The sequence below is a fragment of the Culex pipiens genome, chromosome 2 (genome assembly GCF_016801865.2).
Source record: "Culex pipiens pallens isolate TS chromosome 2, TS_CPP_V2, whole genome shotgun sequence".
NCBI classification, from domain to species: Eukaryota; Metazoa; Arthropoda; class Insecta; order Diptera; family Culicidae; genus Culex; species Culex pipiens.
In genome coordinates this window covers 31,185,296-31,204,229 of record NC_068938.1, presented here as the reverse complement: position 1 = coordinate 31,204,229, position 18,934 = coordinate 31,185,296, and the positions used below count along the sequence as shown (strand labels likewise).

The window sequence follows — 18,934 nt, the reverse complement described above, 5'->3', positions numbered from 1 at the left end:
ATATCGAAAATTTTGTTATTATCTGCTCTACAACTTTGTAGAACATTGTTACACTCTAAAAAATAACCCTGCAAAGTTAGAAAAACACGAAATTTTAAAATGAAAAATTTTGTTCTAGATGAAAAAATGACCCTTCTGGGTCAATGAAGATTCGAAAAGTACATTAAATTTCCCATAAAATGACATGTTCCAAAAAAAAATTACAGTCGAGTAACGGAAAATGGGAGAATTTTTAAAACTTTTTTAGTGTTTTTTTCGATGAAAAATACTTTTTTTCGGAATTCTGAGTAAACCATCAAATCGGGCGTCTAATTTTACATAAAAGTCTCTTTGACACCAAATTTCTATCTCATCACCGTTTCAGGCTGCAAATTGTTGAAAACCACCTCTTTTTTCGCATGTTCAAAAATTGAAGGGGTCGTACCGCCCCTCCATCCTGAGATATCACAAAACGGACCTCGGATTCGTGATCAGGGACAAAAGTTACCCCTTAAGAAAAAGTTTCAGGCAAATCGAAGTGGGGTCGTGTTAACTTTTTCCGATTTCTTGTGAGTTGGTAGAGAATTAGCCAAGTAAAAAAAACAATCTTCAGTAAAATTTTATGATCTCTTCGAAAAACAAAGTTGAGAATTGTAAAATTAATACGTACATTTAATATCGGCTATTTTGAATTTTTGGCCCTTATGAGATGTTAGTCTGGATTCTAAAATCGGTGCAGATTTGACGATTTTTCAGAACAAAATGACGTTTTTTTGTGATTTTGGGCAGAAAATTAATCTTTTAATTCAAAAACTTTCCATGTTGCTGTTTTAAAAGATTATTGCAAACAACTTTTTTTTTAATTGTTAATGATCACGTCAAAAGTTTTAAATTAATTAAAAACACCAGTCCCGTGAGGGGGTCAACCTTTTCGCGAGCAGATCAGCAATTTGCGGTACCTTTTCTCTGCTATCTATTTCGTCGTAATATATTTTGTACCACACAGTTCCTTCCCCCAAACTACCGCCCTATTGATATGGACAGTTGTTTAGAGCATTAAAGATATATGGTGAAGGTATTTTGTTGTCTCCTTTTCACAACCATTTACTTGCGTTGTTTTCGTTCGGCTATTTTATTATGTTTAAGTTTTAAAAGTTTTTTGTCCACTTTTCTCTCTCTCTCTTTCTAACTCTTTCTTTTAACTCCACTTTCCGCAAACTAGAACTGCACGTTTAATTTCATCGGGTGGAGTATAATTATGCGAAATATATTGTTCCTCGATTCCTGGAAGTGTGGCCCCGGTTTTCATGTTTCGTATTTTATCATGCCTTTGTGCCGTATTTTTTGCCAAAAAAAAATTTGAGAAAAAGGTAACAAACTGTCGAGACCGCGCGCAGATGCCCCGTTAGAATTGGGAATACCGGTGTATCGATGATATTTCCTGTTTCAGAAATCCTTACAAAGATGCAACTTTTCACGCAGGAAGCTCACGTTTCCGAGAGGCTCATCACCGCATATGGTACAGTCTGAATCTCGGCCTCAACTCCGGACTGCGCTTAAATTTGCCGCTCTACAACTTCATTGCTTTGATGTTTGGAGGCCACCACCGCGTTCCCAAAAAGAAAAAAAAGGGGCAGCAGCAAAAATCACCGAAAATACCCGAAAACACAATTTATTGCACTCAATTGCACCTTTTCGGTGGCCGGGGCCGTTCCGCACACTTCTCGGAAATCTCTGCCCTTAAGATGCGGTGATCTCGGCTAAACTTGCTCTTAAGCGCACCAGATAATTGGCCGCTGCAAGGCATTTCCGGCGTTTTAGTTGGTAGCCTTGGTTTGAACGTGGTTGATTCGGATTTTCAATTATGTTCACGGTGTGTGCGCATGACTCACCGCGCGCCACTGAGGAGTAGTTCAACACTTTGAGGACAGGTGATGGCCGCCACCGTGCCTGTTTTTTCCCCCCAGGGGGACACTTTTAACCCGTGCCGTGAAATGCGTCATCTCGAGACATCATCCGGTAATTTATGAGTCGATTATTTAGAATAATTCTCGGGTCCAATGGCGATGGCGGCAGTGCCGGCAAAAGTGAAAACAACATTTTTGTAATAAATAATTTTAATGATTCCCAGCGTGGCGCGTACATCACGCGTGAAAAAGTGTCAGCCGCCCCAGTGGAGTTAACACTTTCGAAGCGCTGCAATGATTCTAATTTCTACCCAGCTAGCAAGAGCATCGAGTAGGAACTGTGGATTAAGTTTGGTGTGTCGTCAAGACATTGGATCTCTAAATCTTACATGTTTCATTAGAAAGGGGGATACATTGGAAACACGTGGATGTTTTCCCCCAACCTTTTTTTTTGGTGGTATACTGACTATTAAAGAATTGTGGTTCCTGGATTGTTTTGGAAAAACTAATTTCCATAATTCTTCTGACAGCTAAAGTATGGCCTTAGAAAGTCTGTTGCTTGCACATGGAATACACATTGCATGGGTTAAAACGCTCAGTGAATAAAGGCTTAGTCATTCATGTCTTGGGTTTTTCCTTACCGGAAAGCAATACATGAGTTACATTCCCGCCATGAGCAAAAAGGTTTTGATGCATTCAAACAATGATTCATGGAACTGGTCAGCAGTGAGTTTTTCTTTGGTACACGATTCTTCTTGCAGCATAAAATTCCAATTGCATGATTCGATGCTGATTTGCCCTTTCAGTAATGTTTTCATGAGCAAAAGTTACTGATTCAACTCTTCGAGTAGACATTCTCAATAAAATCACTCATAATTAGGCTGAACAATTACACCCATAAAACACAGATTTTACTAGACTAGAGAAATATTAGAATTGATGCTTAACCAAAGTAAATAATTCAAATGTTAAAAATCTTTTTAACATAAATCGGAATAATCACACTAGTACTATTTTTTAAACTTGTTGAGTACACAGTATTTCTAAGATTTTAGTAGATTTCTACTCTCAATCTATGGGATTTTTTCACTCGAAAGAGTGCTCTTCTGCTTTGGGTGTAGGAGGAGAATTCTTTTTTTTTTACACTAAATCCCCCATGTGCGCTCTTTTTGGGGGGGCGCACACCGGGGGAGAGCGCAATTCGGGGGAGCGTTATTTCGGGGTTTGAGCGCAAACGGGGGGAGCGTTATTTCGGGGTTTGAGCGCAAATCGGGGGAGCGTTATTGCGGGGTTTTGGCGTAAAATGGGGTTTTCTTTTTAAATGTACTTTATTTACATATAAATGAAACATTTGTATAAGGGGTCATCCATAAAACACGGATAAGGGGCCATCCACAAATCTGGGTATCCAAGAACTCCCGGAAGTCATGCCCTAGATATCTACTTGATCAACGGGGGTCTATATGGGTGTATTAACCATCGGTATAGCTTCAGGTAGCTTCAGTGAACCACGATGGATCTTCTGGGTTACGTTGGATTGTTATGGGCCCTCCAGGAACTCCCGGGAGTTATGACCTGATGATCTACCTGATCAACGCGGGTCTATATGGGTATATTAATCATCGGTATAGCTTCAGGTAGCTGCACTGAACCACGATGGATGCTCTGGAGTTCGTTGGATTGTTATGGGTCCTCCAGGAACTCCAGGGAGTTATGACCTGATGATCTACCAGATCAACGGGGGTCTATATGAGTGTATTAACCATCGGTATAGCTTCAGGTAGCTCCAGTGAACCACGATGGATCTTCTGGGTTACGTTGGATTGTTATGGGCCCTCCAGGAACTCCCGGGAGTTATGACCTGATGATCTACCTGATCAATGGGGGTCTATATGGGTATATTAATCATCGGAATAGCTTCCGGTAGCTTCAGTGAACCACGATGGATATTCTGGGTTACGTTAAATTGTTATGGGTCCTCCAGGAACTCCCGGGAGTTATGACCTGATGATCTACCAGATCAACGGGGGTCTGTATGAGTGTATTAACCATCGGTATAGCTTCAGGTAGCTTCAGTGAACCACGATGGATATTCTGGGTTACGTTGGATTGTTATGGGCCCTCCAGGAACTCCCGGGAGTTATGACCTGATGATCTACCTGATCAACGCGGGTCTATATGGGTGTATTAATCATCGGTATAGCTTCAGGTAGCTGCACTGAACCACGATGGATGCTCTGGAGTTCGTTGGATTGTTATGGGTCCTCCAGGAACTCCAGGGAGTTATGACCTGATGATCTACCAGATCAACGGGGGTCTATATGAGTGTATTAACCATCGGTATAGCTCCAGGTAGCTCCAGTGAACCACGATGGATCTTCTGGGTTACGTTGGATTGTTATGGGCCCTCCAGGAACTCTCGGGAGTTATGACCTGATGATCTACCTGATCAATGGGGGTCTATATGGGTATATTAATCATCGGAATAGCTTCCGGTAGCTTCAGTGAACCACGATGGATATTCTGGGTTACGTTAAATTGTTATGGGTCCTCCAGGAACTCCCGGGAGTTATGACCTGATGATCTACCAGATCAACGGGGGTCTGTATGAGTGTATTAACCATCGGTATAGCTTCAGGTAGCTTCAGTGAACCACGATGGATCTTCTGGGTTACGTTGGATTGTTATGGGCCCTCCAGGAACTCCCGGGAGTTATGACCTGATGATCTACCTGATCAACGCGGGTCTATATGGGTATATTTATCATCGGTATAGCTTCAGGTAGCTTCAGTGAACCACGATGGATCTTCTGGGTTACGTTGGATAGTTATGGGCCCTCCAGAAACTCCCGGAAGTTATGACCTGATGATCTACCTGATCAACGGGGGTCTGTATGGGTGTATTACCCATCGGTATAGCTTCAGGTAACTTCAGTGAACCACGATGGATATTCTGGGGTACGTTGGATTGTTATGGGTCCTCAAGGAACTCCCGGGAGTTATGACCTGATGATCTAGCTGATCAACGGGGGTCTATGTGGGTATATTAATCATTGGTATAGCTTCAGGTAGCTTCACTGAACCATGATGGTTGCTACTGAAGTTACCTGAAGCTATACCGATGATTAATTCATCCATATAAACCTCCGTTGATCTGGTAGATGTCCAGGTCATGACTTCCAGGAGTTCCTGGACGACCTATAACAATCCAACGTACCTCAGAGTATCCTTCGTGGTTAGGTGAAGCTACCTGAAGCTATACCGAAGATTAATGTATTCATATGGGCCCCCGTTGATCAGGTAGTTCATCAGGTCATAACTCCCGGGAGTTCCTGGAGGACCCATAACAATCCAACGTACCTCAGAGTATCCTTCGTGGTTAGGTGGAGCTACCTGAAGCTATACCGATGATTAATGTATTCATATAGGCCCCCGTTGATCAGGTAGATCATCAGGTCATAACTCCCGGGAGTTCCTGGAGGACCCATAACAACCCAATATGGCGAAGGGTATCCATCGTAATTCATGAAGCTACCTGAAGCTATACCGATGGTTAATACACCCATATAGACCCCCGTTGATCAGGTAGATCATCAGGTCATAACTCCCGGGAGTTCCTGGAGGACCCATAACAATCCAACGTAACCCAGAATATCCATCGTGGTTCACTGAAGCTACCTGAAGCTATATCGATGATTAATATACCCATATAGAACCCCGTTGATCAGGTAGATCGTCAGGTCATAACTTCTGGGAGTTCCTGGAGGACCTATAACAATCCAACATGGCTAAGGGTATCCATTGTGGTTCACTGAAGCTACCTGAAGCTATACCGTTGGTTAATACATCCATATAGACCCCCGTTGATCAGGTAGATCATCAGGTCATAACTTCCGGGAGTTCCTGGAGGGCCCATAACAATCCAACGTAACCCAGAAGATCCATCGTGGTTCACTGAAGCTACCTGAAGCTATACCGATGATTAATATACCCATATAGAACCCCGTTGATCAGGTAGATCATCAGGTCATAACTCCCGGGAGTTCCTGGAGGACCCATGACAATCCAACGAACTCCAGAGCATCCATCGTGGTTCAGTGAAGCTACCTGAAGCTATACCGATGGTTAATACACTCATATAGACCCCCGTTGATCAGGTAGATCATCAGGTTATAACTCCCGGGAGTTCCTGGAGGACCCATAACAATTTAACGTAACCCAGAATATCCATCGTGGTTCACTGAAGCTATCGGAAGCTATACCGATGTTTAATACACCCATATAGACCCCCGTTCATCAAGTAGATATCTAGGGCATGACTTCCGGGAGTTCTTGGATACCCAGATTTGTGGATGGCCCCTTATCCATGTTTTATGGATGACCCCTTATACAAATATTTTATTTATATGTAAAAAAGTACATTTAAAAAGAAAACCCCATTTCACGCCAAAACCCCGCAATAACGCTCCCCCGATTTGCGCCACTTAGAGCGTTATTTGGGGGGAGCGTTATTTCGGGGTTTGAGCGCAATTCGGGGGGCGCAAAACGGGGGAGGCGCAATCGGGGGGAGCGTATTTAGGGGATTTAGTGTATTTGAGATATGTTTTTGTTATGAAAATCATAAGCATTTTTTAACAACCAGTTTCGATTATATTTTTATGTTCCTTATTATTTAAGCAATTCTCTTTGATTAGCGTGAAACTTTGTCCTAAGGGGTAACTTTTGTCCCTGATCACGAGTCCGAGGTACGTTTTTTGATATCTCAGGACGGAGGGGCGGTAAGACCCCTTTTATTTTTGAACGTGCGAAAAAGAGGTGTTTTTCAATAATTTGCAGTCTGAGACGATGATGAGATAGATATTTGGTGTCAAAGAGATTTCTATGTAAAATTAGAACTGATGGCGTAATCAGAATTCCAAAAAAACGTATTTTTCATAAAAAAAAACCTAATTTTTTTTTTAACTCTTCCATTTTCCGTTACATGACTGTAACATTTTGGAACATGTCATTTTAAGGGAAATTTAATGTACTTTTTGAATCTGCATTGAACCAGAACGGTTATTTTTTCATCTAGAACAAAATTTTCATTTTAAAATTTCGTGTTTTTCCTAACTTTGCAGGGTTGTTTTTTAGAGTGTGATGTTGTTGTAGAGCAATTACAAAAAAAATGATATATAAACATAAGGGGTTTGCTTTTAAACATCACGAGTTATCGCGATTTTACGAAAAAAAGTTTTGCAAATTTTGGTCGTCGAAACAAAGAAACAAAGAGAAACGCAAAAAGTAACTTTTTCAAAACTTTTTTTTCGTATAATCGCGATAACTCGTGATGTTTATTAGCAAACCCCTTATGTTTATAAATCATTTCTTTTTTTGTAATTGTCTGCTCTACAACTTTGTAGAACATTGTTACACTCTCTAAAATAACCTTGCAAAGTTAGAAAAAACACGAAATTTTAACATGAAAAATTTTGTTCTAAATGAAAAAATGACCCTGGTCTATGTAGATTCGAAATTAGTAGTTTATGCAACAAGTTGCAAAAAAAGGATTTTTTCAGCACGAGTCGTACATTTATCCAACGAGGTTCACTGAGTTGGATAAATACGAAGAGTGCTGAAAAAATCAAGTTTTGCAACGAGTTCCATACAACATTTTTTGTAATTCCAAAAAACACACACTGAGTGAAATTTTATGTCAAATTTTCATGTATTTTGTCAATAAATCGTTTAAATCAAAAAAATGTTGAAAAGTGTTACTTTTCAAAACAAGTGCTGAAAAGTTCAACTTTTCAGCACCCATTGGAGTGCTGAAAAGTGTTACTTTTCAGCATTTATTTTGAAAAGTGTTGCTATTCGATTCTGTTATTTTTGGTACAGAATAGTAGGCTATTTCGTCGTTCAAGAATGACAGGAAAAGTAAGTAGTTTCACGACGAAATGTTCCAGAATTTTTACAGTCGAGAACCGGAAGATGGCAGAGTTTAAAAACTTTAGTGTTTTTTTCGATGAAAAATTCGTTTTTTTTTTCAAAATTCTGAGTACGCAATCAAACTGGGCGCCTCATTTTAAATAAAAGTCCCTTCGCTATCAAATTTCTATGTCATCACCGCACAGTGGTCCAGATCGCAACATTAAGTGAAAATGGATTTTTCGTAAAATGATGAAGTTTTGGAGCTTTGGTGTCTTCAGAAGAGTTGTTGCATATTGAAAGGGGCAACTTTTGGTTTGGTTGAAAATTAGGGTGGTTCACTATTAGGGTGATTTTGAAAATCTAACTTTTCAGGAATATTTTTGGGAATTTTTTGTCTTCTAGAAAGTTGTTGGGCTTGCCAATCCAAGCAACTTGGTCGAAGACATAAAAATTTTATCTCGCAATCTTCGCCTTCTACGACCAAATTTATAGAAAGCATCTGAGCAAACCTTCAAAAATCAGTTTTTTGAACGTAGCAATTCAGGGTTAAGTTTTAGGGAAAAGTGGTATTGGTAGCACTTTCAGAGCTCTAAAAAACAAACATTTTTATCATTTGACAAGTCAATTTGGACTTAAGGATCAAAAGTTACAGCGATTTCAAGGTAAAAAAGATGCGCCTACGCCTTAGATTACGAGATAAAATTTTGGTGTCTTCGAAAAAGTTGCTTGGATTGGCAAGCCTAACAACGTTCTACAAGACAAAAAAACTCCCAAAAATATTCCTGAAAATTTTGATTTTCAAACCCTAATTTTCAACCAAACCAAAACTTGCCCCTTTCAATATGCAACAACTCTTCTGAAGACACCAAAGCTCCAAAATTTCATCATTTTACGGAAAATCAATTTTCCACTTAATGTCCACTTTCCACTTAATGTCGTGTGAGTTAGTAGAGAGTGACCCATATATTAAATAAATTATTAATATCTATAATTTCTTTAAAAAAATGAACCATCAATTAAAAAAGGCAGTTTATGCAACAAGTTGCATAAAAATGATTTGTTTTTTAATCATACGAGTTGCGTTAACTACTTTTTAATTCTTACAACAAAATTGATAGTTTCTTTGTATATTTTCATCATTTTTTTTTTGTTTATTGATGATTACGAATGGTGGCAATCATTAATATTCCACCTACCAACATTAAATTCTTCACGATCGTCTTTTTTTTTTAAATAAAGCTGGTACCATTTTGCAATTCAAATTCAAAATCTTACAAGCTTGGGCACTAAAACCACCACATAGAGGGGTCTTATCGGGTGTTGCTTTACCGGTTAGTCCCCCCGCCCCCTTACCCCCTTGAACTAATTGCTTGGCGGCACGAATACAAAAAGAGTTAAATCACCCCCGAAAACTCCTCTTCACCTCTCATCTAGTGCGGATGAAATAACCCTAATTAATCTATGCACGAATTTGAAAACGACGACGACCACAAATACAACGTTTTATCTCTACTCTCCTCCGAGTCAACCCGGGGCCACGTAAGTTGCTCATAGACCTGGTTCAAACGTCCAAGCGTGGTGGACAAACCCTGAAAGCAGGAAGTGATATCAATATTCAAGAGTCATAAATCGAAATTGGCAACAACCAACAACGGTTTTCGAGGGGCTTTGAAGATGCCACTAAACTTGCCGCGATCGAGGCACCAACTTGTTTTTGCTCTCTATAATTTTAGTAAAGAGGGAGGAAGAAGGGGGGAAGGTCCATGGATGGTATCAACCACTAACTAACTCTATGGCACCAACGAGCGTTTCTCACAGAGTCCGGTCGCCGCCGCAAATCCTGATGGTTCCATAATCATATGTGAAATAAGAGAGATGGTCATTATTTTTATTAGCTATTTTATTTTCGGCGGTTTTCTCCCAGTTTCGTAAGCTTAGCAAGAAGTGGCCCCAAGGGAAGGGGACCGGGCAGCATCCTTTGTGTCCAACGGCGGTAATGCTCCGAATTGTCCGCAAAGATCGCAAATGAATCAACAGGTACGAACCTGCAGCAGCCGCAAAAAATATGCTCAACATCCCATAAATAACGGTAAATCAAGCCCGAAAGCCCAGCGCGAAACCCACCGTGCAAAATACACACATATGGTCAACGTCTACAAATTTTATGTTTTCGACAAACCCGCACGCCACTACCCGGCCCACAAGTTAGTTGTTGATGCTAGCGAGAGAGTAGCGAGCGAGTTGGTTTGACCAAATCCGGTTTGCAAATTGGTCGCGAAATTTTCGCAACAAAAAAATAGGGAGCAATCGTGGGGGGCTCCAGGGAGGTTTGGTTTTGAGCTTGGGTAAGGCTGGATACATTTTTTTTTTCGCTGCAATTTCCTTCTTTTTTTAAATTGGCCCCTTAGAAGCTGGTAGGTGTCAATTAGGTTTGTTTTTTATAATATAACTGATTTTTTGTCGTAGCTAAAACTTTCTTAAGATTCGTACGGAATTAGATCAATATTTTACAATTAATCGGTAAAAAAAATCGAAAGGACCGAAAAAAAGACAAGGTTTTAGAAAGTTACAGTCCAACAATAAAAACGAAAAAGACATTTAAAAAAATGTTACTTAACAATTAAAAAAAAAACAATCAAAGCAAATCACCTGTCTTAGTAATAATCCAGAAAAATGAAAGGGGTCGTGCCGCCCCACCATCACGAGATATCATAAAATGGACTTCGGATTCGTGATCAGTTACCAAAATCAAGTACAAAGTTCAAGGAAGTCGAAGAGGGGTCGGGGCAACTTTTGTCCGATATTGTATCCGTATATTTTTTGAAAATAAACCTTAGAATAAACTGTTCTGCTTGATCCCTCAGTCTGTTCATGCATCTTTTAACCCTCTTTTAACACTTTTTCCCATTTCGGATGAATCTGCTTTGTGTGAAACAACTCTCAAATAAGCCATGCATGCGTTCATCACGCGAGCAGTTCTAATGCTCAAGAACTTGGAGGAACCACAACAGTTTCGTAGAACCTCGCCGGCGCGATAATTAAGAGTCGTCGAGTGGTGTGCATTTTTATGCTGCCCGTTCGTGATTCTGTCGTTTTGATTACCTTCTCGTGTTTCGCCTGACTGGCAGCGCGAGTTGCATTGTGCCCGGCATGTTCTCGTTCCCGATGATTGACTCATTTGGAGCATTTAGAGTGGTGCATGTGAAATGAGTTTTGGTATTTTTTTTTTCTTTTCTGTAGAGGAAGTGAAAGTGCACAATTTAGGTTGTTGTTTTTTCCCCGAACGATACGAAGCTCATTAATTTTGCGTAATTATAACCTCAACTTGAAGAGGTCATATTCAGAGCGCAAAAAAAAGCAACTAATTTTGACACCTCTCACATCATTTGTAACGGATACCTGGGCGCTGCGACGACGACCCCTGGAGCCATGTCGTCGCGGAACCTGCGAGGTAATTCCGAGGTACATACTTCGCGGAGAAAACCCCGCCACCCTAGTTATGGATGCTTATTTTCGGCTCATTATTTCCGACCCGGGGAGATAAAACTCATTAGCAGGGCAGAAGCGTGACCAACGGCGTAAAGTGCGTGTGCCCCCGACCGACCTTTTCAGAGCAGCGCAGAAGGAGGAGGACGGTTCACACATGGGAAAGCCGCGCGGACGCGGACGGAACATGAAACGTTCATTACCACATTAGACGAATTACCTAATCCTCGGCTTGCCATAGTTGCGAGGCGTAACTGTAGCACAAAACTTAACCGTAAGTCAAATGTACGAGCTGAGAGCGCATTGGCTGTTGATACATGAACGTGATTACTAGTGGGCAAAGATGTTAAGGGAGCATGAGTGAAGATTTGTTGATTTTTGAAGAAATTTAATGAAAACGAATGGTTTCACATTTGAAAAGAGTAAACATCATTTGAAATTATATGTATGAGTATATTTCAACTTTTAGCATCAAATTGAGTGGAGTTCCTAAAAGTACCTAAGTTAAGACCAAGAAATAATCATACCTACGAAAACTGCCGTTCTACGCATAATTGTCCCAAGTCATTTTTAGTCGATTCTTACTTTTTGTCATTTATAGGTTTAGTTTGACGTTTACTTTTTGAAAAACACATAAAATCTAGTACTTTGTTCGGAAACTCATTGAAAACAACACCAAGTCTGTTTGTCCCATCGTTGAACTTCTACGCATAATTGTCCCACCAAGTATTTTCTTTCACGAAATTAACAGTTTTACGACGTATTGTGTCTTGTTTACCTATTGCACAGCAAGAGGATTACAAATAAGAGTGATATACTGCTATCTGGCATGATAAGGGTGAATAGGGACCCACAGGACAATTATGCGTTAAAACACAAAAAACGGACGAAAAATTTCAATCGCTTTTTTTCTCAGTTGCACTTTTTTGAACATGGGACAACTATACGTAGAACGGCAGAAAAGGTAATCAAACTTCAAAATAAAGCCAAAATAATAACACACACGTAGAGGAAAAGAAACATCAATCTTTACAAATCTAGATTTAATGACAAAAACTAATTACACTTTTCACTTTGGTTTCCCCCCACGTAACAACAGTGTTTAGACCTGGCAGGTTTCGTGGGGGTACCTTGGACACCTCACTTCCTAATGGAGGGAGGAGGGAATTCTCAAGCAGCCCAGAGGTAATAATTTCATATTTCTTTGTTTTTAGAAAGAGTTGGCCACTAGCGTGGTACGGTGCATGTTCAAAGCGTTAGTTAGAGAGTTTTTGAATCAAGGTTAATGAAAATTTAACTGGTGAACATTAGAAATTGAAAAATGATTTGAAGTCCGGACACTTAGTAGGATATCATTTTTGTTATAGCTGGCAAAAAATCATGTTTTCAAACCATTTCCTCAGTATTTCCAAATTAAAATGACTTGTTGTTGACTTGTTTCACAGTTTTGGTAATAACATGATTAAATTTAATTTAATTGTTTTAGCATTGGCCACAGCGTTTAAACATACAGTCATGTCTCGGTTTAGCACTGCATATGGGGGATACAAAACCGAGGCGTGCATAACCGAGGCACAGAGCTTATGGGATTTTGGCATATGGGAGACATTGGCTTTAATCGTTCGAAAAATCATGCAAACATCAAAAAATTATAGTGTTTTGGAATCGGGATGATGTCAGCTATCCATTAAAATTATTATTTCATGGAATTTTCACAAAAATACGTATTTTTCCTGTATTCCGAAAATGCATTTTTTTTTCTCTACAGAAACCAAAAATATATTGTTATTGCAATATGAGTACCAAATGATCAGTTTTTTTTCATACATTTTGGATGTAATAACAACATTTTTTGAAAATACTCAAAATTTTCAAAAAACTACGTCTTTTCGAAAAAAAATACTCAAAATTTCAATTTTTACAATATGGGAATCAAACGTTCGGGATTTTTTTATACATTTCGAATGTAATAACAACATTTTTAGAAAATTCTCAAAATTTTCACAAAACTACGTATTTTTGAAAAACTTTTCAAAATTTCTGTTTTTACAATATGGTATCAAATAATCGGGATTTTTTCATACATTTCGAATGTACAGTGGACTCTCTGGCTGTCGATCGTCTCGATATCAATATTGCTCCAGCTGTCAATAAATTTTCAGTCCCTTTAAATAGATTGCTTTGATTTTTCGTTCTATAATTTGATAACCCCCGCTCTCGACGGTCCCTTCAATATCGACAGCGAGAGAGTCCACTGTAATAACAACATTTTTGGAAAATGCTCCAAATTTTCACAAAACTACGTGTTTTGGAAAAAAACTCAAAATTTCCGTATTTACAATGTGGGTATCAAACGATCGGGATTTTTTCATAAATTTCGATTGCAATAACAATATTTTTAGAAAATACTCAACACTTTCACAAAACCACGTATTTTCGAAAAAATACTCAAAATTAATTTTTTTTTTGTATGTAAAAGTCCCGATCCCCATTGTAAAAACGGAAATTTTGAGTATTTTTTTAGAAAATACGTGGTTTTGTGAAAATTTTGAGTATTTTCAAAAAATGTTGTTATTACATTTTAAATGTATGAAAAAATCCCGATCGTTTGATACCCACGTTGTGAAAACGGAAATTTTGAGTATTTTTTTTAAATATACGTAGTTTTGTGAAAATTTTGAGTATTTTCTAAAAATGTTGTTATTACATTCGAAATGTTTGAAAAAATCCCGATCGTTTGATACCAACATTGTAAAAACGGAAATTTCGAGTATTTTTTTCGGAAATACGTAGTTTTGTGAAAATTTTGAGTATTTTCAAAAAATGTTGTTATTACATTCGAAATGTATGAAAAAATCCTGATCGTTTGATACCCATATTGTAAAAATTGAAATTTTGAGTATTTTTTTTCGAAAAAACGTAGTTTTGTGAAAATTTGGAGTATTTTCAAAAAATGTTGTTATTACTTCCAAAATGTATGAAAAAAACTGATCATTTGATACCCATATTGCAATAACAATATATTTTTAGATTCTTTAGAAAAAAAAATGCATTTTTGAAATGCAGGAAAAATACGTATTTTTGAGAAAATTTTCATGAAATAATAATTTTAATGGATAACTGACATCATCCCGATTCCAAAACACTATAATTTTTTGATGTTTGCATGATTTTTCATACGATTAAATCCAATGTCTCCCATATAGCCAAAATCCCATAAGCTCTGTGCTTCAGTTAAGCACTGGGCCGTGCTTAACCGAGGCAGCTGAACGGTGCAAAACCGGGGCAGTGCAAAACCGAGGCGTGCAAAACCGAGGTATGACTGTATTCAAAATGAAAGTTGATGTTAGAATTCATCAATTAGCACAGTTTAGACAATAATTATGCGAACTAATATCCACATAATTGATAAAACGCGATGAAGTGTCCGGGTTTCGAAGCGTCCAGGAATTCGAATCATGACGTTAGACATTTTGTTTATTGTTTGTATATAAATCATGGGTCAAATTTTTATTTCCTAAACAGAACGCAAAAAAAACATTTTTGTTTTCATGTTTGGCTTAACAAGTAATTAATAATCACCTTTAAAATACTGCTTTTGTGCTAATCTCTGTTTTAACAGCTTTTCAATATTGGAAATGTATCTGAACAACTCAAAGATATATAATTTTGTTTGAAAAACGTTCAAGTGATTCATGAGACACTTTTGCGATCATCGCATCCCAAACAAACAAGCAAAACCTTTATTTGCCAGCGATTCAGCAGCATTTAATTTCAACTGCTCGCTTTTAATTCCACTTTATACACGCACGCACATACATTTGATGATCTTGCTCTCCACAGACAAACCCCCTCATAGTGGGAGGAGTATCATCGCGCCCACCAATGGAATCATGCTCTTGCATTATAAAAAAAGACACCCACTTAAAATTCTAAATTTAAATTATTTTGGAAGTGAGTCCACGACGAGTCGCGTATGCTGCGAGCTTGTTTCGTCTAGAAAGTAAACACTGATTATACACAGTAAAAAATTGTGTAAATTTGGAAGGTGTAATTTTGGAAGGTTGAACATTACCTCTTCTATGATGTAATTTTACCTCAATTTAGAAAAAGCGACATTACAAAAGAAAAGTGGTAAAATTACACATTTTTTCTGACATAAAAGTTGTACCCCTTTCCAGATGTAATATTATCATGATTTTTTTTCTGTGTAGAATAAATAAATAAAAATATAACTCATGATTAAACAAATTCCAGTTTTTTTAATATTTAAAAGGAATATTAGAAAGCGAGTCGATGCGTCTCAAAGTAACGCAACTAAAATTACAACGTTCATGAAAAAAAAAACATTTCTAAAGATAGTTTACGTGTAATTAGTAACAGATTTCCCCCCAAAGTTGGACTGTTCAAAACCAAGCGATTTCTTTGTTGCGCGAAGCTGAATTAAATTTTTGGGTAATGACTGTAATTTGGAATGTTGGTCATGAGAGTCGATGTTTTTTTTTTGTTGTCAAAAACAATCGCCGCAACGATTTGAACTTACTTTTGATGAGATTAGAGTTAGAGTTGGTGACGATTCCTGGAAAGATAGAAGAAAAAAATGAGAAAATAATTGTTAGTAATTGCGAGTGAGAAACTCGGCGTGGGCTTCAATTTGGAGTATACGTTTTGTTTACTTTTTGATTAACCTTTTCGTTTACCATTTCCCACCATCAAGCAGGAGAGAATATCTCCAGACTGTTTTCCAATCAATTTGCCCCCAATTCGCTGGCTACGGTATGTGCAACGATATCGAAAGTGCTCCTTGCGGAATTAATAATAAATACTTGATACTCGGGTGAATACTGGCACTATGGGAAAATCGTTTTTTTTTTTTGCGGTCAAATTATTTGTCAACATCAAAAACACAAAATTTATCCTAGTTTAAATTTGGATTACAAGAATGAAAAAGAAATTAAAAGAGTAAAAATTATTTCAAGTAAACTGAATGAGCAAAAATTGCTTTCACAGTTCAAGCGAGCGAAAGTCCTTTTGCAAAAACAAATGAAAAGCCGGGACCGGGTTCGATTGAAAATAATAAAGGCGAGGTGAAAACCGAAAAGAAAGTAAGAACACTAGGAAAACTCCCGCCACCTTAAGGGGCCGACAAGATGACGCTGGCGCGGGGGCAAGAGAAATTGAAAGGAGGTTTGAAATTGAAATTGAATTTAGATTGCTTCATATATCGGGCTGTGGCTGATAAATATTTTTTCCTCGTATTCCTCTGAAAGGCGAACAAGAAAGGATCATATCTCGGCATCTAAACAACACCGGCCCATGACCGAAGCCGAAGGGAGAGAGGGTGGATTAAATCTCGTTTCTTTTTTTTCGCTTTTTTTTAGTTTGGGAAAAAGTTTAGTTGAGTCGAGCAGCAAATATTCCATCTAAATATTTCAACAGGAATGAACGACTTCTTTTCACCTCGAAAAAAAGAGCCTTAAGATATCAGAAATCAACGCGATGGCCTTTTTGAAAATTTTAACACGCTCTGCAATTCCTTTTTTTCGAAGAACAATAACAGAAGTAGAAAAGGATCAACGCCTTCGAATTGCTTGCTTTAGTTGATGTTTGGCAGGATTCATGGCTTTTTCGCTGGTGAATTGTTCTTCCCGAGATTGAGCGTGGGGTTGAAAGATAAGAGCTTGATGAGGGAAACATCAATTCGTGACATGGTTGTCGGAAATTATTGGCGGTAGGTTACAGCTGGCTTTTCAAGTTAAGTAGTTTTGGGAAAGCATTACTGAGGTAATTTGATGAAGTATTAATTCAATTTTTTTAAATGTTTTGTAAGCACGCATCAACATAATTAATTAATTTAACGTGAAGACTTCCATCATTGCCATGAGTTTTCGTTCGATGATATAAATTTCGCTTCCCTGACAATATTTCGACAAAATTCCTCCTATTCTGTTTAGAATAGTGAACTTCACATTCTGATACTTTTTGGTAACGATTATCCCATTCCTTGATTAGTTATGGAAATCGTCATTAATCAATGATTGCCAAATGGGACGTCAATGATTATATTACAAAATTATAGACACTTTGGAACACATTTGATTTAGACCAAATTTTATTTTCATTGACTTCAAGAAGGCAACAACCGGCACATGCTGATTCATTTTGGTGGAGAAATTCTTTAAATTGAATTCAATGCAGAGTATTTTAGAGTGATATTCAATTATCTTCGAAAATGATCAACTACTTCACCTTAAAAAAGCAAGGTTCAAATCTCGGGTTAGTTCTCAAATGGTCCTAACTTGAGCATGAGCATGAGCATGAGCATGAGAGATCACCCATGGTTGCCCCTCCGTTGCTGAACAGAACCATAATATTCTTTCAGCACTACTGATTATAGGCTTCGACGATCTAGTGGTGTTTCCCTTATCAACAGCATGTATGAATGCGCTGAAAAGATAAAACACCATGATTGCCAAAACTAGATCAGTTGCGAATAGGTAACAGTCATTGGCCACCAGCGGCGCCCGCCATGTCAGTTTGTAGATCTCGATTTTAAGGGACGGGAATGTTAGTTAGCGCAGGTTGCTACTAGGGCAGCTGATTTACTCTGTGCTTACACCCCACGAGCGCCAGGAACCTGAAAATTTGTTAGTAGGGTAGGGTATTTGGTCAGGATTCACCACAGAAGATGATGATGCGACCCAAAATCAAAATGTTTGTTGAAAGGTATTATGTATTATTCTCAAGGCAAGCAATCGGATGCTGCGGATGAGACATTTCCCGTTTATCTGTTGTTAAATTTTAGATGAAATGGTTTAGTCTTAGACAGCTGGCTGTGGAAAGATAGAACCAAAATCATTTGAAATTAATGAATGAAGGATTGAACAGTGCAATTTTTAACTTGAGATGATTGTACGAGTTTTAAATGATTGATGTTTAGTGAGGTACTGATTAACGTTGCGAACGACGAGTTACAATGTTTATCGAGCTGAAATGGTATGATAGGGTTTTGTTATTGTTGCACACCGACAACGGACGCGAAAAAATTTGCGACCCGACGAAAAGGTTCGCAAATCGAACTGGCTAGCTGTCATCGGGACAGCCAAAGCCAGCCGCACCTTCACACGCACGCGAAAGAAAAAACGAAAAACACACTGCGACGGACGCGACAAATTTTGCGACCTGACGAAAAGGCATCGCAAATCGAACTCAGTTCTCAAATGGTCCTAACTTGCTGCATAAACTACATTTTTTGTTTTAACACAAATATCAGAATGTACAGAATTTTCTGGCCGAAACTATATGTTTTTTTTTATGATTTCAAAAAATGCAATTATTTCAAGGTTTTCGTTTGCATGCAGATCTGTGAATTAAAAATAAATGATCAATAATATGTTGTTACAGGGCCAATAATTTTTTTTTATATAATTATTTCAATACTAAATTTGATTGCTTCATACTTGATACCAGTATAGCCATTTTTTTAAACAGGTCAACACAGTAGAAACAATTAAACTTACATTTTTTTATTACCTTATCTATATTTGCATAAAAACGCAATATCCCTATTTTGCAACTAAGCTTCAAACAATAATCCAGCTCGGAGATCCCATTAAAGATAAGCACTCCATACAAGTGAAGTTCCGAAAATTC

At 38.1% G+C, this 18,934-nt stretch overlaps 1 protein-coding gene across 11 annotated transcripts in view; it reads right to left on the bottom strand.

Moving 5' to 3' along the window:
• Positions 1 to 18,934, bottom strand: part of LOC120419673 (voltage-dependent L-type calcium channel subunit beta-1) — a 238,760-nt gene that overhangs the window by 120,863 nt on the left and 98,963 nt on the right. For all 11 annotated transcript variants that reach the window (XM_039582451.2, XM_039582455.2, XM_039582444.2 and 8 more), the window contains one exon: positions 15,825 to 15,860. In XM_039582451.2, coding sequence (XP_039438385.1) covers positions 15,825 to 15,860 — 36 coding nt within the window. Of the gene's footprint in view, positions 1 to 15,824; positions 15,861 to 18,934 lie in introns of those variants that run through there.